The sequence below is a fragment of the Giardia intestinalis genome, chromosome 2 (genome assembly GCF_000002435.2).
Source record: "Giardia intestinalis strain WB C6 chromosome 2, whole genome shotgun sequence".
NCBI lineage: Eukaryota > Fornicata > Diplomonadida > Hexamitidae > Giardia > Giardia duodenalis.
Window position 1 is genome coordinate 177660 of NC_051857.1, and position 20312 is coordinate 197971.

General features: G+C 47.6%; 7 protein-coding genes across 7 annotated transcripts; 3 read left to right on the top strand and 4 right to left on the bottom strand.

Annotated features, from left to right (window-relative positions):
* Positions 1–32: 32 nt before the first annotated feature.
* Positions 33–1592, top strand: GL50803_0011488 (uncharacterized protein; the record flags this gene model as incomplete). The annotated part of the gene is made up of 1 exon (XM_038045676.1): positions 33–1592. The coding sequence occupies one exon, from the start codon at positions 33–35 to the stop codon at positions 1590–1592; it is 1560 nt and encodes a 519-aa protein (XP_037901675.1).
* Positions 1593–1736: 144 nt separating this feature from the next.
* Positions 1737–3620, bottom strand: GL50803_0016708 (uncharacterized protein; the record flags this gene model as incomplete). The annotated part of the gene is made up of 1 exon (XM_001706940.1): positions 1737–3620. The coding sequence occupies one exon, from the start codon at positions 3618–3620 to the stop codon at positions 1737–1739; it is 1884 nt and encodes a 627-aa protein (XP_001706992.1).
* A 133-nt stretch (positions 3621–3753) lies between these two features.
* Positions 3754–7632, bottom strand: GL50803_0011493 (Ankyrin repeat protein 1; the record flags this gene model as incomplete). The annotated part of the gene is made up of 1 exon (XM_001706938.2): positions 3754–7632. The coding sequence occupies one exon, from the start codon at positions 7630–7632 to the stop codon at positions 3754–3756; it is 3879 nt and encodes a 1292-aa protein (XP_001706990.2).
* Positions 7633–7769: 137 nt separating this feature from the next.
* Positions 7770–9185, bottom strand: GL50803_0011495 (Rab GDI; the record flags this gene model as incomplete). The annotated part of the gene is made up of 1 exon (XM_001706937.1): positions 7770–9185. One exon carries the CDS (start codon positions 9183–9185, stop codon positions 7770–7772), a length of 1416 nt encoding a protein of 471 aa, XP_001706989.1.
* A 354-nt stretch (positions 9186–9539) lies between these two features.
* GL50803_0011497 (uncharacterized protein) lies at positions 9540–12359 on the top strand (the record flags this gene model as incomplete). The annotated part of the gene is made up of 1 exon (XM_001706936.1): positions 9540–12359. One exon carries the CDS (start codon positions 9540–9542, stop codon positions 12357–12359), a length of 2820 nt encoding a protein of 939 aa, XP_001706988.1.
* A 323-nt stretch (positions 12360–12682) lies between these two features.
* On the top strand, positions 12683–13507 carry GL50803_0011499 (Ankyrin repeat protein 1; the record flags this gene model as incomplete). The annotated part of the gene is made up of 1 exon (XM_001706935.2): positions 12683–13507. The coding sequence occupies one exon, from the start codon at positions 12683–12685 to the stop codon at positions 13505–13507; it is 825 nt and encodes a 274-aa protein (XP_001706987.2).
* Positions 13508–13583: 76 nt separating this feature from the next.
* GL50803_0016709 (WD40 repeat protein) lies at positions 13584–19421 on the bottom strand (the record flags this gene model as incomplete). Its single annotated transcript, XM_001706934.1, has 1 exon — positions 13584–19421. One exon carries the CDS (start codon positions 19419–19421, stop codon positions 13584–13586), a length of 5838 nt encoding a protein of 1945 aa, XP_001706986.1.
* Positions 19422–20312: the final 891 nt, after the last annotated feature.

A 20312-nucleotide genomic window follows, 5' to 3' on the forward strand; every position in this document is an offset into this window, starting at 1 on the left:
GCCGAGAGAGCCGGAAGCTCAGATTTTAAATCATGGAACGCCTGAAAGTGTATTACGTTTCAGACAGTCATGCGACACGGGAGCCGTATTATGACACCCCCTTTTCTGAGCGGTCCAACAAGTTAGCCATCACCGTGCCCCAGGATGATATCGGGGGGCCTGTCTATCTCATGCAGCAGATCTTGACACCAGGTGGCGATCAGGCACACTATATCTATCTTTTTCAGCTGCTCCGCCAGTATGCAGCGAGAAGCCAGACAAGTTGTGAGCTTTTGATAAAGCCCCTTGTGCAGATTGTACTTTATTCGCTAGCTCGTTTAGGCTGTCTCGAGATGTTTGGAAACACCGCATCTTCTGGAGCTCAACCGAGTGCGTTAGATATTCTGGCTCGTGACGACTGTGCTGAGGCACGTGTTCTTTGTCTTTCAATTCTTAAAGATATTGCAGCATCCCCATCGTTCATTCAGCAAGGCCTTGGATACGTAAACCATGGAACCTCATGGATTGATATGGGCCCGGTGGCAGAGCAGTTTACAGACTATGCATCTTACATTGGAAAGGAAGAAAAAGCATGCTTGCACTTATTAAATAACATATACACCCTTGTAGAGAAGGACAAGCATACGGTGGAGGACTTTTTATCCAAGGAGGTGCACGACTACATCAATAGCAACACAGCAAACATCTATGGGATTGCCTCCTACAACAATTACTACGTATATACACCCCAGCAGGGCATGGACATACTCATGTCTTTCACGTTAGACCCATGCGTTGATGTTGCCAAGGCCGCTATGTCCCTCTTGAGTTCTCTCCTAGCGCTTCACGGGGACGACTTTCTGAGGCCTCTTGTAGATTGTAACACATGCAACAAGCTTATCAACGCAATCTTCTACGTCCTAGGAGCGCACACAGAGCGTTCCCGGACAGTGCAGCTAGTTGCCGACTGGGGCCTTACCTCCAATAACGTTTATCTTATGCAGAGATCATACTTTGAAGGATACTGTGCTATAGTCACTGCAATGGCGCACCACCTCAGTACGTTATCCAATGCAACCGAGAGCGGTTTGCTTTCCACCGCCATCGTCATGTGTTACTTTAGCAGCACATTTGAGTCCGCCATTGCTCTATTGGACAGTATCTTACTCACAGACTATGGCCTTACTGGTGTGGTCTACAACAAAACCCTCGAATTTCTCCACTTAGACGGCGGGCACTCATTTGCGTATTCGATTCTGCATAATGTAACAGGCTTACTGAGCTCTAAAGCGAAAAAGGACGCCATCAGCTTCTCCCTCTCCATGCTGAAACACAAGGAATGCGTGCAGGACTTCAGCCGCGATCTACCAGGGCTATTCACCCTCGTGTCCCAGCAGGAGTTTAGCACCATGGAAGCTGCGCGTCTCTTCTCAGCGGCGTCCCAGTATGGGCAAAATCAAAGATTGATACGAGAGTTTCTAGACAGCGATGATGAGGTGGCTCACGAAATACTCAATCTAATGAACGTAAGTACATCATCTAGATTGCAGCCTGTGGAGCAAATGGGATACAAATTCCAAGAGCTCGATTTGGGATGGACCAGGCCTTCATGAGCCTTGCAGACTTTGCAATAGACTTTGTGATAGACTTTGATCCCAGTGTGAAGGGTTGAGAGCATAAGCAGTCTGGGGCATGGTGTTGAGTACATCAATAGGACATCAATAGTACTGATAAGTGAACTGAGGTGGCGATAGCAACTAAGCAAGAGTCTCTAACTCACCAGCCATCTTCTCGAACAGCGGCTGGTCTAGGTTATCGGTGACGAAGCTCTCTCCACCAACTGCTAGGAAGAACTCCGTTGTGTCCGGATACGTTTCAAGCAACTTGGTGACAAAGCCCACCAGGACATCCTTGAACTTCTTCTTTGTGTTTCCAAAGCGGCAGAAATAGATCAGCATATCGTATATGTGTTTCCAAGTGTCTGGGAGATAGATAGCTTCTTTAGAAACAAGGGCCTCCGTCAAGGAGTACAGAGCTGTGGAAATCTTGTTGAGAGGCATGCTCTTGAGAACCCTTATATATTGGTTGAACAGGTGCTCGTTAGGGGAGATTGCTTCTAGAAAGTTGTTGACTACATAAACCAAAAGTGAGCTCATGTTGGAAGAGATCTGGATAGTGAAGCTCGTAGACAATGGAGCCATTTGTGTGAAAGTCTTTTCGATGAGAAGCACAAGAGAAGGGGAATTCGGCGGCCCACCAACATCATATATAGATGCCCCCGCAGACAGAGACGGCATCCCCGGCACTTGTGCAGAGATGAAGGGGTCCTCACACGTCGCAGTCAGCCGCTCCTTCAGCTGCAGCTCTTGATATGAAGACCTTGACTGTACAATCTTATTTATTGCAGAGACAACGAGAGATGTCAGGTTCTTTTTGCGAAAAGACATGAGGGAGAAGAGCTTGTTCATAAACTCCACGTTATACGCTACAGAAAGCTCAACACAAGACCAGAAGGACGTTATGTGCGCCTCCAGTAGAGCTATGAGCATATAAAGTATGCGGTTCATAAAGGACACATTAGTTGGTGGGACCAACATAAAGATAGACACGCCGAGTTCGAAGATGTGAGAGAACGCGCGGAAGATAAAGACTACTTGCTGGACGAACGACTGAGACACAAAGTCCTCCTCTATTTGAATCTCTTCCTCTCTTGAAATGCGGACTACCCCCGCCACGAAGGTCGGACAGAGATATGGGTGATGTAGTCTTCCCTCATAGTAACAAGTTGATATGATGTCCCCCTCGTCAGTGAAATCGAATTCGTGGTAGTCGTCGTCTGTCCCCGCTTGTAAATAGCTCAAAGGAAAGTGTGTCTCGTAGTAAGATATCATTGCGTACACAAGATTGCCTATTATATACATTGCATACTTTGAGATGAAGCTCACGTTGAGCCTCTCTTGTGGTATTTGACTCTGCTTGAGTGCCTCTGCCTGGCAGAACAGGTCTGGATATTCCATGAGGAGATGCTTGTAAAAGAACCGCAAGATGATAGTACACTCTAAAGGCGTGAGGCGTATTTGCTTGCTCGAGGTAATGTTGAGAATGATAATGCACAAGGTTTCGGATGCTGGTGTATGCTTAATATCTGAGAGAATCCCCAACAAAGTTTCATGCTTTTGATACAGTATACGTTCTGCAGTGCTGGAGTAGTAAGAAAGACTGCTAAGAAGCCAAGTTATTTCATATATGGCGTTGAGGAAAGGGTCAGCACTGCTGTTCCCTTGGAGCGCAGCTCTGTAGTGAGAATATTCCAGTTCTAGATATGCGATGATAGCACGGATTACAGCCTCGTTCGACGCTAGGTGCAGCGTGTATTTATCCTGCATGTTAATCCAGTATCTGAGGTGTCTTACGCAGTACTCCAGCCTGTCTAGCGGGTAGGTGCTGGGGTCCCCAGTCTGTAGCTCGGCAGCAATGAGCGCAGCCTCGTCGTGGGACACAGGAGGATAGGATGCAAGGCGCTTCTTGGATTCTTCTTCATCAGAAGAGATATCGTCCTCTAGAATCTGCTGCATTTCTCTGCGGCGAATCTGCGCCAACGACCTCTGGTCATTAAGAAAGATGCGGCGCTCCCTCGACATCAAACGTTCTCTTTTTTAGTGGAAATTTTTAATGGAAAATGCTTATCAAAATAAATTAAATCTATAAGCCGAGCCTTAAGCTAAAGTACTAACATATTTCAATTCCCGAGGCTGACCATAGGTGCCTATGAAACTATGAGGTGCCTGAGACTTTGGAAGATTCAGTGAGAAAGTATGCAGAAATGGCGTCTTTTGTCTCACGGCTTACGCGAGAGCTGCAGTTTTTTGCATAGTGCAAGTATGACCGGCCGTCAGCGTCGAGGATGTGATGCTCTTTGGGATACAAAAGCTTCACCAGGTCATAGTGGCCATAGTATACAGACAGGTGGAGTGCGGTATACCCTTTCCCCACGTTTGTAAGCCTGTTTCCGTGATGGCCGGTCTCCAGTGGGAGTAGAAGTTGTGCAATATCAATGTGCTGGTTGATGACGGCTATCATAAGGGCTGTGTCCCCCGTTACCGTACTCATTCCAGCTTCAAAGGCGGCTAAAATGCGGCATATGTCGAAGTTTCCCGCGTCTGCAGCATACATTAAGGCGGTCCGCTTGCCGTCGTCTTGTAGCCGCTTCTGGTAGCCTAGGAGTGCCCACACCATGCTGATATTGTTGTTCTTGGCCGCCTTCATGAGTTCGGTGAAGCGGTCATTTGCCAGATTGACCCTAGAAAGTTTTACACCTTCGTATGGTGTCAGAATCTCTGCTGCCTCAATACGCCCTGCCCGCAGAGCCATGGTGAGCGCAGTCTCATTGTTTGGCGCATATATGCCCGATTCCAACGGTGCAAGAACCTTTACTGCCTCTAGAAAATTCCTCTCGACTGCAAACATGAGTGCTGTCATGCCGGTCGAGGTTGCCACCTTTCCGTACTGGAGATTACTCGAGATACCGGCAAGGTCTTTTTGTTGGACAGCAACCATCAGGGGTGTAAGCTGCAGAGCATCATGTTTATCTTCTTGTCCATCTCTTGCCTTCTGTTGCTTGTTCCCTTTGTTATCTTTACTGTCCTTTGAGTTGATGATTCTTCTGGATCGTGCTCGCGTGGAGTGCTGGCCAGAAGGCAGTGGCGGGGGTGGAACGTCAATCGCCTCCTTGAGCAGATTAGAAAGCTTTTGTGTAAGCGCGCTAGATGGGCTCTTAGGCTTCTTGGAGAGGCCTAATTTTTCATCAAGTCTCTCCTCTGAGCATGTGTCCAGATCCTTCAGAGCTTCTGCAGACGCTCCATGAAAAACGGACGAGGACTGCAGCGGGTTGTGTAAAATTGTTGCATCTACACACTGCGTGGGTTGCTCTGTGTTGGTAGTATTTAGATAGAGGATAGTTGTATTCTGTGGAGGCGGAGATGTGGAAGATATTAAATGGTCAATATCACCGAGCATAGGGGTGGATTCTGACTGTGTTATATTTGGGAGGAGTTTATAAGTGGGAGAGATTAGTGGCACATTGTAAGATAGCTCATCTTCAAGGGGAACAGAGAGGTTAAATGTCTGCGTCCACATATCGGTAACGTGTCGCTTGGCGTGAGCTGTATCTCCATCAGTTGGCTCGCGTAAAAGCTTACTAGTTATGGGCTGCTCCATACGGACTGATAGTGGGGGGTTCTCCAAAGTTAATGATTTGATCTTTTTCTTTATGGCCTCTATCTCTTGGGGCGTATCTTCTGAGGGCCCGGATGCGGACAGCTTTCCTTTGGCGTATATCCGCTTCACATTGAGTACTGGATCCAGCTCGTGCACGATAGTCTCTAGGTCTTTAACAAGTAACTCATTCTTATGTGTAAGCCCCTCGTTAATATTCTTTATTCTTTTTAGCTCTGCTTTTAGTTGCGAAAGCTCCTTATTTAACTCAATGCAGCCTTCACAGACGTCTCCCATGGACATCTCAGTGATTCCTTCTAGCCCAGAGGGAAGATCTCCTGGACGGCCGTTACTTTGATCATTTGCAACAGGATTTGGAGACTGCCGCTCTTTATTTTGGCAGACTAACCCTTGGGGGTCTATACTATTGATGGTGTCAGCGTTATGGTTGGGGTGTTGGGAGGATAGCCTCTCTACCTCTGTCTGGGCTATGTGTGCATCCCGTCTGAGAACGAGTATGTCGTTTTCTAATTTAATGTTCTTTTGTTGCTCATCATAATAGAGTTGCAGGTATCTATTACCAGCCTCTTCAAATGCTTTTAGCTCTTTCTTTTCACTGAGCAATGAAGCTGATAGCATCCTGATTTCGCTGTGCATCTCCTCAATTAAGGCTTTAAACCGCGATACCTCCAGTTCTCCGTTGGAAACGTTATACTTTTCCAGCAAATCCTTAATATCTATGTGTAGTAAGGTTCGCTTGTGTTTCCACAAAGCCGCTTGAAGCTTTATGTTTCGACGCACAGTATCTGCGTGTTCGCTCAGCAACGACTGAAAAGCTAAGTCCTTTTCTTGCACCAGACTTATAGCACGGTCCATTCCAGCAGTGCGCAAAGACAAAAGGCTTCTTAGATTAGTGATAATACGATCATTGTCGTTTGGTGACGACGAGCTTGTAATACCTAGGTCTTCAATACCTAGGCTTTCAACACCTAGGCTTAGTTGTTGCTTAAAAATATTCTGATAATAGGCCAGAAGCTCTGTAGTATATTTTATTTGAGCTTTATATTCATTGAGAAGTGGTATAAAGCAGGATTGAGTAAGCTGTGACCCTGGTCGCTGACTAGAGTGGCTGTCAGTATGGGAAGGATCAACAATGGTTTCGGGAGCAGCTAAATCTTTTAGATCGCTCATCCTAATGGAGCTATCTATTTGACCTACACTGGGGGTGACAGAAATCTTGCTCCTGTCCGAAGTAGCCATGGATATACACGAAGACCTGTTACTCTGTAACGTCTTTGGGGGGCCTGTGTTTGCCTTCTCATCTGCCTCATTAGATCTGGAGGTAAGCCGCAAAAGCTTCTCATCTAGGTCCTTCATAAACCAGTTTGTCTCCACTAGTCGCCGAAGGATTGCTATTTCTTGGTCTTTCTTTTGTATGGTATGTTTGTGCTCCTCTAGCTCCTTCTCTAAACCCTCTAGATTCCTTGGATTAGGAGGAATATCCGAAGCTGAGGCTGACCGGGCTGCGATGGCCACAGACTCTGCATCGTGCAGTTTTTGCGAATACTCCTTCAGCTGATTCTCCAGGGACTCTTTTTCTTTCTTCTTTTCCATTGTTAAGGAGGAGATTGCATTTTTCAATCTAGCATTCTCAGTCTGCAGCCTCTCAATTTCAATTTTCTCCATTACTTGGTCTAGGGTCTTAGATGAGTCAACTGATAATCGTGAACCAGAGACGGCGCCTATCGATGATGCCCTGGTAATGCCCTTGTTAAACAATGGCCCTATGTCCGACTCTGCTTTGCTAATATCACGTGAATCCTTTAACCTCTGTAGAATGATCGTAGGCGGCACTGAATTATAGGATATGTGGTTGGAAGCTTTACCGCCAGAGGAAATGGATCTTAGTCCTATGCTAGAAGGCGCGACTGAATCAAGGTTGCTTTCTTTCTTTGTATTATTTGTAGACCCTTGAATCAAGAACTCTTCAATCTGGCGTTTCTCTTCGGGCCTCCTGCACTCCTTTCTCAAAAACTTCAAAGCTCTCTCGTAGTCAACGTCTCTCAGGTGACAGTGTTCAGCGAGGAGCTTGCACATTGAAAGATCTCCTGCTTGTGCTGCGTGCGAAAGCGCGCACAGCCCAGACGAATCCTGTATGTACGAGCAGCGTCGCGCTAAAACAGGGATAACGTAATTTGCCCCCGCCTCCGCGGCCAAAATCAGTGCATTTTTTCCATCGCTAGTAAGAAAGTAATGCTCCCTATCTATTAAGAGTTGACAAAAGTAACGATTATTCATCTCTGCCGCAATCATCAACGCCGTTTTTCCAGCGGTGTCTCTGCTGCCAAACTGAGTATTCCTTGGCAAGATTACCTCAAGAAGCCTCTTGTCTGATCGTTTGACGGCCCGTATGAGGGTGCTTTCTGGTGCAGGTATCATGGTTTTAGAAAAAACTCTAAAAGCATGGGCTCCAACCCCGCAAACACAGCGCAAGTGTGATGTGTGCCAGTACCAAGCAAGGATGACCATAGGAGCCTGAGCAATCCCTTTGATAGATGCATTCACTCACAAAACTATCACGCATCCTCCACTGTGGGAGCCTGACGCTTCACAATGGTAGTGAGATCTAGAGTCTCTCCTGTAATGCGTTGATACATGTCTATTGCATCAGCTACTGTGCTCTCGAAGTGGGACGTAGCGTCGTAAGACTTGCTGATAAAGATATTTCTCCTCTGAGCCTCCTCCTTTGGTTCTAATAGGTCATACTCTTTGTAAAAGGTCTTACTGATTCCTGCTCTCTTGAGAATATCAAATCCTGCCTTGAGCTCATCGCGGTTGTCACTCCTACTTCCATAGACAAGGCCTGAGACATAGCCCAGCACACAGTTGCGTGGCGTAGTTCGATGGTTGTATCCCTGCGTCGAGACATAGATATCTGATTTGCGTTGTATCTGAGAGGCTGGAAGAATGACTTGGTGGGCGGTTTGCACGATTCTATTTCCAGCGCCATCCTTCTCCACGTCGGACTGCTGGTCACATTCCGGAATAGGGCCTTTTAATATGCATATCGCCCGGCCCACGCGTCCCTTGCTCACAACAAGGTCAGGAAAATAGCTGGGATCTCCCACGACGATTGGGGCAGAAACTTCATGGTCTCCGAATCGTACTCCACGAACCTTCTTGTCATCGTTGTACAAAATTTCAGAAACAGGGGTATTGAGCATGTATATTCCTCCCCACACGGCTGCAACCCTGCTGAACGCCTGCGGGAGGTCTCCCAGGCCGTAGAGAGGATAGATGAAGGGAGACTGGCCAAAGCGGCTGAGGCTCTGCGTGTAGAGATCGATGCGGCGGAAGGTCTCCAAAGCTGGCTTGTTCAAATACTCATCATCCAGCTCTAAAGCCATTGCATGTCCAATGAACTCCTTAGTCGAATCCGAAAGCTTATATGCATCAAAGTATTCGTTACAAGTAGCAGTTGCAGGTGTCTTTCCCTGGCTAGATAAATTGGAGGTAGCAGATGGATTCTCTTCAAAGCTAGTAATATACTCGAAAAGGTTTGCCATACGCTTTTTCTCAAACAGACCCATAAGTTTTGAGTCCAGAGCTTGCTTGGTTGTGGCGGGCACACGATGAATGACACCGTTATTGTAAACAAACGCACCTGCGACACGCCCAAACTCCAGATAGTGAAGACAATCAACATGACGAAGCATGTAGAATAAGTCTCCGCTGGAGAGTATGAACTTAGGTATAAGGTCTATGCTCCATTCGTTGTCCTTTCCGAACTCTGCGGGGATTGACGACAGACTTTCACCAAAAAAAGAGTAAAGTTGCGAGAGTTTCAATGACGCACAATCTCCTCCGTAGAAGTCATTTCGATCAATGTGAAGGACCTTACGCCCGTGGACAGACAGGAGAGCAGAGACAATCCCCTCTTTCAGACCTGTGCCCAAAACTATGGCATCGAACTCCTTGGGAAGGGTGTCCATCCAATTTTTATAATTATGTTTCCCTTTACAAAAACATGTGCTCTATCGCAAGATCCTAGCAATCTACTTTTATAACTAAAGAGACGTGCAAGCAACCTGAGCCGAAAAGGTCTACGTCGATCACTCTTTCTGCTTTTGACTTTCGACAGATTTACAGTTCCATATATCATGCGTTGGAAAAGAAATCAGACCGTGAAAGCCTTCGTAAACTCTCGCACTCTGCACCCAATTACATCTCTCAGGTCAGCAGCAACAGCAAACCAACTGATAAAAAGAGTCTCTGCACCATTGTACTTTTATCACAAAAATGGAATTTTTGTGAATTTAGTCTAGATTGTTGTACAAAATACAACCATGTCCAGCGATGAGTCCCGGCTCTCCATTATTCAGAAGCTATGCATCAGCACAATAAAGGAGGGTGCCATCACAGCTTTCATCGATATCTTCCGGCTTACACACATGGAGCAGCCAATGGGGAAGAACCAACCGAACAACCTTAATGATCTAGTGTCAACATCGGGCCCAACAGTCGCAGAGATCCTTCATCAGTTTTCGTTCGACAACCCCCTGAATTTCAACCAGACTAAATTATTGACTGTTCAGGCCCTGCTGTTGGCTGCAGATACGCATCAGATGAACGAAGACTATTTCAGCCGCTTTGATGCACTCTCAAAGCTAGCAGACATCTTCTTTGAGACGCAACTCGCACGCACCCAATTCCGCATGATGCCCTTGGTGACACCGCATCCCACCATCACGTCTCTCACCGACGAGAATGACACCATAGGCTGTGCAGACATTTTAATCCACATCACTTCTCCCGTTTTTAATAGACAAACAGAGCTTAAGGACCCACTGATGGCTGCGGTGGCACACATAAGATCTATAGAAGACACGACGCAAATATACTGTCCTCTGGATGTATACTATGCTATTCTGGCACGCAACACACTCTATAATATGGTGAAGTCTGTGGAAGATGCAAACTCGATTGCAGGCCTCCTAGGTAATATTCTCCCCCGGTTGAAAACTGGCACTCCGGAAGACTTCACTCCATCCGACCCCATAACTATTCCCAAGAACATGAAGACACGTATGCTTTTGTATACCATTGTCTGCTATCTGCGGTTAGGAAAGAGCTTGCACTTTTTTCAGCTCCACCGCGCAGCCCACGGAGTTCTTGATGTCTGCTTGGTTGCTATCGCAGCTATTGAGCAGCACCTAGATGTTGACTTTAGTGCGGTCTTCGAGCCCACGGTTGACAATGGGTACAAGGTGCTCATACCAGATGATGTTACTCGAGAAGCACAGACGGAAACAGCCTTAATTGACAAGCAGGATGGAGACCATTCAAAACACACTAGCTTTGCTGGAGCACGGCTCGATGTGGAGTCGGTTCCATACATGCCATTCACAAGGTTAGAGGAAGAGGCGCTGCCGACTTTTATCAGCGACGATCCTAACGAGAACTATGCCTCGTACATTGACACTCTTGCAGAGCTGGCTTTCATAGCAAGAATGATGATGGTTCATAACTTAATGTTCATCGCATGCACGGCCTTCAGCAACGCCATAAGTGAAAGCGACCTTATGTTTGTACGCGCCGATGTCTTAGCGTTACATGCACGAATATCTCAATTAAATAATACTCCACGGACCAATACTAGTACCAATAACGCAGGTCTGAGCGGTTCACATATGTTATCTGATGACTTCAAGCAGAAAACCGTTGATGAGACGCTTTCCGTATCCTCTCTGGCCGACCCCATTTCTCTGCCAAATAAAATATTACATAACATGCCATGCAGCTACGTTTGCGCCCTATCAGGGTGTGTCCTGCTCATGAACGCTGCAGACATAGCATTCGGGTTTAATATCTATCCCCTCATAATGCCTATCTGTAGACGTCTGTTTGAAATCACAACTCGCCTCAACTGCGTCGATATAGTTACTCCATACATTGATAAACTTCTAGCCGGAGACACTGAGTTTGCAATTTTGGGCCATTCTTGGGCTGCAAATTGGGCTGCAGCAAGGGGTGACAGCGACGACTTGGTACAGCATCTAATGGCTCGATGGAAGCTAGCAAATCAGGAGCTTAGCAGCACAGCCGAAGCTCTTGCAGAGACTAATTGCAATTCTGGCGCTGATCTCCTGACAATCTTGAACAATATGAACTATGAAGAGAGGCCTCCCTCAGAGCAAGCAGCCCTGCAGCCTCAAAAGTCTAGGGTGCGCTTTGATGTAGCCTCGGCCCTTAGCTCTGTGAGGTCTACGTCTGGCTCAGTAGATCCCGCAAAGCTGGCCACCAATCTAGATTCGATAGATGACTCCGGCGGTCCTCCCGGGCCTTCACATCTGGAGACCTGCGTTGATATGCTCGATGATTTGAACGCTTCATTACTCAATCCGGAAGAAATGCTTTTGACGGACAATAACCTTCGGAGTGGATTGAGAGAAGCAATTGCTGTCCCCATTCAGATTGAAGACGTCCCCAGTACCCCGGACTCACAGCAGATTATTCAATCTGATAGTGAGCTTCGCGCATACAGATCAGCCCAGAAGTTTCTCACAGATGCGGGAGTCCCCTCTGTTGGGAGAGATATGGGATCAAGCGGGCTTCTGGATGCCACTCGCACCAAGCCGACCTTGAAGGTCTCGGAGTCAGACATGATACGCTGGAATATAGCCCGTGCCAGAGCCATGGTTGGCGCACGTGAAGCTGTTGCTGCTGCGTCTGCGTTGTCGTGTGCTGGAAACACCAAGAAAAAGTCTACTCCAGGGACTGTGGACGATCTTGAGCTTATGACTGGAGCGTGGAATACTATTGCAGGAATATATGCGAGCAATCGCGACGCGCACATAGCGGGCCATGAACACCTGGCTGAGCAGAATGATCCAAGCCTGATGGACATGACTGTGAGTGTAGGAGGGACACTAGGAACATCTTCTGCTGGCGCTGGTCTTGGAAAGCGTAGCAATGCAGAAACTATGGAAAGGATCATTGCAGAAGAGCGTAGAGGGGTCTCTACTTCTGTTGTTGAGGCGCGAGTACGGCTGGGCGCCGTAAAGGGTCAGTTGTTGGTTCAGCAAGTACTCGGGAACCTGCACCACCAGGTGCTTGAGGATGCCAACGAGGGTGATCTAGATAGTTGTCTGCAGGAGGGTGAATGAGCAGAAGCTTCTGAGCTCTGCTAAGTTCTCTATAATTAGCGTAAAAGGGTATATGTAAGATTGAAAAGAGAATGTAAAGAGCCAAAAGTAAAGAACGTTTGTAATTTGCACATACGTCGCATAACCGATATGGCAGCTTGGTCCTTGGCACTCAGCGGAGGAGCACACCCATTTGCTTTTGAAGCATTGGTTTTAGTTCACGGCAAATTGTTTAGAACTAAAGTGGAAAAGAACTGGGTATATGTTTTGCAATGATAATTGGGGTGTCTATGGCCCAATAAAGGAACGTAACCATGCACAAGCGCTTCTATGAATACCAAAAAATGGTGATCCTGCAATCAGCCAAGATAGGAGAGCTGACCCCGCTGATGGAGGCGGTTATAAATCCAACTGTTCAGCTGACAGATGACTTGATAGCCACATATGCTGGCATGGCAATGGACGGAATCCATAGGTACGGTAGGTGGAATATCTTTAACCCCACAGCTTTGATGTTAGCCGCAGCCTACAACAATGTGGATGGTGTCAGGAAGCTTATCGATACTACGGAAGTCCGTATGCAAAACGCTCACGGATGGACGGCGCTGATGTACGCATCCGTGAATGGTCACACGGAGTGTGTAAAGCTTCTTAGAGATGTCGAGGCAGGCCTTCAGTGCTTAGATGGTATGACTGCCCTAATAGAGGCGGCGCAGCACGGCAAGACAGAGGTGGTACAGCTTCTGCTTGAGAAGGAGGGGGGTCTCTCCACGAATGAGTGCTTTGAGCACGGGAGCGGCTTCACGGCCCTCATGGCTGCGTGTCGCTCAAATCATTATGATGCAGCAAAGCTGTTATATGACTGCGAAAAAGGGATGACCCAAGCAGACGGCTGGACTGCTCTAATGTGGGCAGCAAGCGAGGGGCAGTATAGGTGCGTACGCCTCATGATGCCTGCAGAGGCTGGCATGGTCATCAACGAAAGCTCAGAGGAATTCCGTGGGTGGACCGCGATGACCTGGGCTGTGAGCAATGGAAATATTGACTGTGCTGAGCTCCTGGCTAAAGACGAGTTAGATAAATCAAGGAACGACATCCTTCGTATCATCCAAACTTCGGATGATCTGAGTCCCGACCAGATCCGGCAGTGCAAGGATCTGCTGATGTAGGTGTAGATGTTTCCTGTAAATAGAAGGGAAGAACGTTTCTCTTTACTGTTATGAGAAGACTGCTGGTGGATTATCTCTAGTTCTCCTGATCTTGCCACAGCCTTGTCCACTGCTCATAACGACGCTGGGCAAGCTGGCCATTCTCGTAAATAAGGAGAGGCTTGACTGAGTATTCATCCAAGTCCGGAAATCCATTGGTCATCCGTTCGAATGTATCTTCGGTGATAATTACTGGTTGCTCTATGTTAATCTTGGCACCACACATGAGACAAACACACTGACCATTCTTTATCTCCTCCTCCTTATAAACATCATAGAATCCCAGTTTTGAGCATGTCCACAAACAAGTGGGACATTCGCAATAGTCTGCAAGCGTGATCTGGGCTCCTGTTGCGCTATCCAATGGTAGAACGGCCATACAATTTTCACAACTGAGTGACCCTAAGAGTACGTTTTCTCCACAGGAGCAGCATGAGCGATATTCAGCGTCAACAGGCTCCCCTTTCTTGTGCTTACGCACCACTTGCTCTACAGGTTTCTTATACTTCTCAGGTATCTTGTCTCCGTACTCTTTAAGCAAGATGCACGCACATTCATATGCTTCATTTGCATAGCGTGGACCTGCACGACTACATTCCACGGTAGCCGGAAGAAGCACATTGACAGCAGCGTCTCCAAACCTACTTGCAAGCCTACTTGTACGATACAGACACATAGCAGCTTGCGCATGAAGGCCTGCCTTTGAGAAAACCTTGCCTGCTTCAAGCCCGTGCAGAAGAATAAGCAAGTCCCGAAATTTTGTGGGCATATGCTTGGCCTGCATTCTGAGCTTACAAGCACACTGGATCAAGACAGATTTCGCTTTTGAGTATCTGCCCGCCTCTATTTCGCGGTCTGCAAGTAAATATGCGGTTCTAGCTGCGTCTCCATACTTCTCCATAGCCATGTAAAACTTGAACACATATAGCGGGGGGCGCTTACAGCCATCCAATTCTCCGTTAAGATATTTGAGAATCAGCTCAATAATGGAAACAGATTGCTTACATGATTTAAGCAGATCGAGAGCTTTGTCTATATCTGTCGATCCATCGCCGTAGTGAAGCAAGAGCTTGATAGCCGCCTCATGCTCCCCAAGCAATTCCAGGAAGTGCGCCGCAGCCCTAATGTTTCTAGGAACTTGTAGTGGCTGGGAGGAGGTTTCTGGAGTTTCGTCAAGCGGGCTAATATCCGGGTTACTGCGTGTGACGGGTGCCGAAAAGTAACGCACCGCCTTTTTCAGAAACTCCTGGGGAGCACGCTCGTTAACAAGGCGAATTAGAATGTCTTCATTACTGGTCTGAATTGCAAGGTCAAATGCCTCATCGAATGCTCCACTCAGCACTCCGAAAAATATAGCCTTCTTTATGTTACCAGCTGTCCGGTGATAGAGGGAAAGGCTTGCTGAGGATCCTTTGAGCTCTGCCTCCAACTCATACACCGCCAAAGTAGTACGCTCCCCAGCGTGCGCCTTTTCGAGGAGAAGCTTTGTCTCTTTAACGGCTGACTCTGCTTCGGAGATCTTTCCTAGTGCAATCAGACAATCCACAATTTCACGACTCTGACCAGCGCGCTTGAAAAGAACCAGAGCCTTATCCGGATCGTCTTTCATGTAAACTCTCGCCAAGTCTGCGACAATATTCATATCGGTAACATTGTCTATAAGCCGCTCTGCCTCACCGTACTGCCGTGACTTGATATAGCAGCCGACTGCTCGAGATAAAAGCAGCGGTGGGTCTATTTCTTTCAGATCCTTTTCTTGCACGATGTCCTGTATGCTAGTGGGGAGAAGCTCTGAGAGAAGCTTCTTAGTTGCTTCTACGTTAAGCACCGCATCTATCTCTTTAACTATGGAGATATCAATACCTGAGCTATCACCAGAGGCTGTCTGTGAAAGCGCAGAGTTTGCTATCGTTGTTAGGAGAGATGGAATGAGAGCAAAGAGAAGGAGAGGCTTGGTCCCCCCAGTACCTTGGATACCAGATCCACCGCCCCTATTCCCGCCAACACGAATCATGTTAGTGTCTGTAGAATTATATATGTATGCATAGATGTTTAGCTCGCCACTAAGAAGGCCTGCTATCTCCTTTCTGAGCCTTGAGTAACACGCCTCTGCTAAGTTAGAGGAGGCTTCCAAAAAGAGAGCAGCTTCCGCAAAGCGCTTCTGCAGACATAGAATGTTTCCGCATTCCATGCAAAGGCGAGACCGCTGAAGGATATTCAAAGGGTCCTTGACCCTAGGAACAAACCGATTCGTCGCTTCTTTGCGAGGAGGAAGAGCCATTTCCTTCAGGTCTGAAAGCTTCCCTAACTGCGCGTAACAGCGTGACATGAGGCCTATCAGAAAGGGAATTAGTTTGGGCGGAATGCTGCTCCACATGAAGCGTGCTTCGCCTGACTCCTGTCCTTGCTTGCTGTCATCCTTTAGCAAGTTCATGCAGACGTCAAGGCACTCTGGATATTGAAGCCTGTTCTCCAATTCTCCCGCCCACTGTATCAAGATCTCGCTTCTGACAGCTGTGGACCCTATCCTCGTTGCTAGCATGCTCGCAGTATTCCAATCTAAGCTATCCATACGGAAGGAGAGGGCCACGTTTGGCTTTCGGGACTTAAGGAGAAACCGCTCCGCTGCACTAAGATAGACGTCTGCCTTGCTCTGTCCCATGGCAAATGCCACGTTGCTACTATTATCTCCAGATGCTGGAAGATCAGGGCATGCCATCAGCAGGGAAAGAGCCATAGCTGTGTTATTGTCATATTCGTTGATGCAGATTCTGGATAGAAAAAGGGATAACGCAGCTGGGTCGTTGCTGTGTGTTGTATTCATTGTGGACAGATTGCGAAGCAGGTCATTAACACCCTGTGCACCCCTAGAATCTAGGAACGTCGTATCCTGATAAGTCCCAAGGCTATGCATAACGTGCTCTTCAGTTGTCCCATACAAAGAGAGCTCTCTGTAAGCAGTAAGCGCAGTGCTAAAGTCTGTAATACGAACTGCCGAATCAGCTACGTACTTCATCACATCTGTGTTGCCAGAAACGGACGCAAGGATAAATGCTAGCTTCGTGTGGCCGATAGTTCCTAACTCCACTGCTGCTTTTTCGTATTCTTGCAACAGCCCTGCCGCTTTGAGCGATCGATACTTAGGGAAAAGACCAGATATTTTGAACGGAACGGAATTGAACTCCTGACCAGTGTATTGAAGCAAGCTATCCTGCAGAGGTGCCAGGTAGCTATAATAAGACATAAATAAGTCATCTTTTTGTGAAGTGTTGTCCTCGATATCATCACCCTTCAGCAGGAGAGGACGTGGGGCTCCAAATGATGCCGAATTGTCGTAGAACGCTAGGCATGTTGCAAAGCTTTGAAGCCCACTAATATAGTCGCGCTGGCGAAGTTCTGCTCCGTCCAAAACAAATCCCATGCCCCCTGCAACTATCGTTGGTAACGTTGTACTGGAAGATGTAGCAACAGAGGCTTTTACAGCTAATATCCCATAGCCTTCTTGCTCTGGTAGCGAATGGTGAAGCACGCAAACATAGGAATTAGCTGGCAGACAGTCGCTTCCAATCTTTGTACAAGTCGTTATAACGAACGTATTTGCCAACAATGAGTCAAAGGTAATATCATAAATACACTCAGGCTCCTCTTTGAAAAGCAGTGAGACAGATTCAAAACTATCGTTCGAAGCTTCTTCAGATAGAATGCGTGAGTATCGCGCATCGTTTATCAAAATTCCTTCAGCAGGAAGATAAAAACACGGCCGAATTTTTGCACCAGTTCGATATATTGCGCAAATTGTGCCACCAGGACTAAGCTTAATTGTTACGTTTGCATCCGTGCCTCTTCTTAAAACAACATTGTCTGTGAATTCATCTGGAAGCTGCTGGGCAGCAACTTTAACAAAGTTTAGTTTCCCATCGTCTTCGTAAATGGAGTACACAACCAGCATCCCTCCGAAGGTAATGCCGTAAACAAAGGGAGAACAACAGGCGCATACTTGAAACTTGAGGCTCTCCACGTCAGAAAGTATTAGACTTGGACAGGAACCAACGATCACCTCCAACGTACCTTCCTGTGCAAGAGACACGATGCAAATCGACCCTGTTTCCAGTGTCATAATGTCGAATCTGGTTGGCTTGGTTGTGGGTTCTGCCGTGTGCCAAGATAGTTCAGGATTGAGTTGTGCCGGGTCAGAGCCGATTAAAATAAGCTTTGAATACCTTATTTTGCTATTAGATAAATAGCCAATTGCCCCGTCAGAAACTGCAAATTGAGATGGTTCACCATTCAGGTCAATAAGAGTCGAGAGCTTGTATGCCTTTGGAGGAGCCATGGGATTTGCCAACACAAAGCTGAGGGATGCCACACTAGGGCTGGCCAATGAGAGACAGAAGACCACACCTTTTTTGTGATCAAACACGGAGGCCTCGCTAACAGATTGATCAAGGTAGCATACGTCTGGTGGGTTCAGTGGAACACTAACTTGCCAGAGTACCACATTAGTTGTCAGCATTACAGTCACAACACCGTTGGAAAACGCAACGGCACAAAGACCTCTATTAAAAAGACTATGGGAAATATTAACAGGATAACCAGTTATGCCCGGAAATGTGGGGTTTTTGCCGAAAAGGAGGTAGGGGGTTTCCTGGGTAGGATTGTGGAGATTAACTACCGAGAAGCCTCGTTCCACCGGGAGAACAAGCTTGTCTCCCGTACCTAGGACGGAAAGAAATCCAATTCCGTGGCACGTGCTCACTCCCTTCATTATATATTCGGTGAGGCTGTTTATTCCATTTGCATTGTCCTGGAGCCCCACCTGATCGTTCATCTCTTCAATGTAACCATTGTACGTTCCAGTTGATCCTGAAACGGATAACTTAATAGCGTTTCGTTGCCACATGATGGCTCCAAACCTTGTCACGTGTGCATCTGTTGATAGATTAAATCCTACTTTAGATCTGTCTAGTGAAACGCGAAGTATCAACGCATTAGAAAATAGTACAAAAATCGAGGGAGGAATAGAGGCAGTTCGTGGACAGTACACCATATCAATTAACGTGTCTGCCCCCACATCTGGTAGATTGAGAATCGCACAGCCATCTATGCCGTTGACTACCGCAGTGAATAAATTCTTGCTATCCAATGTCTCTGCAGACCACATCTCTGGCACGGTGGAGATAATGATGAGTTTGTATCCGGGTTCATATGATACCTGCGAGTCTGAGTGACTTTTTTTCATGATAGAGGGATGGAAGAAGGCTGGGACTGCAACCGCATCTATGCACTCATTGGTATCTATAAGAATTTCTATTGGAAGAAGCTTGCCCAGAAAGAGACAGCCAAGAGCCTTTTGCTTTAAGGTGGCCTGAGTGTTTCCATCACTGTCAGATACTATCAGACTCTCTGCAGACAAGGAAATGATCCGGTGGGTAGAAATAGTATGACAAACGGAAACCAACCTGCGAACATGCTTGGTCATTTGGGGGACACGCTTGGTAGTGTGCGGGTCATACGTAAAAATATGCCCCTGGCCGGTACCAATTACCAGTTGTCGCTCTAGCGTATTCCATGATAAACACGTTGGATCTGTAACGTCTAGCATCAGCTTGATTAAGCTTTTCTGAGATGAGGACCATATTCTCACTAGCTGTGAGCCAGAGCATAGTACAGCGAAGTATGCTCCATTGGGTGACCACATCACGTCCAGAATAGTGGAGTTTTCAGTCGGGATCTTGTCCACTAGAGCCCCATCCTTCGTATAAAAAGTAACTTGGGTCCGTGCGGCAACGGCCAGTATGTCATCCCTTGGTGACCACGACAGCATCACTGGCCGATTACCATGTCTATCTCCTTTGATCTGAAATTTAAGATGCATCACGAAGGGGCCAATTAATTTTTGGCCATTTACTCTGCTTCACCGAGGCTGGTTTGCCAGCTGCTATCCGAGCAAGTCTCACGCGAACTACCACTCCAAGCAAAGCCCAAGATCCAGAATCTGAAAGTCGGATTCCATCCAGCTCTGGTGAGAAAAGAAGACTTTATTTTCATCTCCCTAGGAGCTGTTGCTATTCCTCCCAGCGCCTTCTAAGACTTCCTCTTCCTCCGACCAGTTATGGGCAGCCAGGACTCAGTTCGCCTCTGCCAGCCAAGCACCCCAAGTCCTATTTCTTGTCGAGGGATTCACATGGGTCACGTGTGGGTCCGTCTGGACAGGCGGGGCGAGTGATTAGTGCCATCACTGGCTTCAAGCTCTCCGTTGCTCTGGGAGCTCCTTGAGACCGGCCAGGAAGGAGGCCTCCTGCCCCTCAGTGCTCTTACACCCAATGTTGACCGTCGAGCATAGCGCTTCGCTAGGTCTGTCGCCTCTGTGACTACCCTGTCGCGTCACTGTCATCGGCATGGGCAGTGAGTGGAGTATCTCCTTCAGCTCCTGGTGAGCAGGTTCTGTACCACGCAGTATGGGGGCATGCGCAGGGCCCCGAGGGACCGAGTCCAGGAGTGCAGCGCGTCCCAGCCGGAGGAAGGCCTCGACGCAGCTCCTCGGGACGGGGCACACTTGCCTGGGAGAGGCCGTCTGCTGTTGGGGCTCTCGTTATGTCGAGCGAGGCCGCCGTGCCCATCAGCTTGTGTCTCCCTGTGCCATGCGAACACCACCCATGTGCAATCGGTGGAACGCAGTCTGCTCTGTCTCGAGGAAGGCCAGTGTCTGGGTCTCCAGGGGGCTCGGGACTGCCTTGTGGAGCGCATCATGATCGTCCCCTGATCG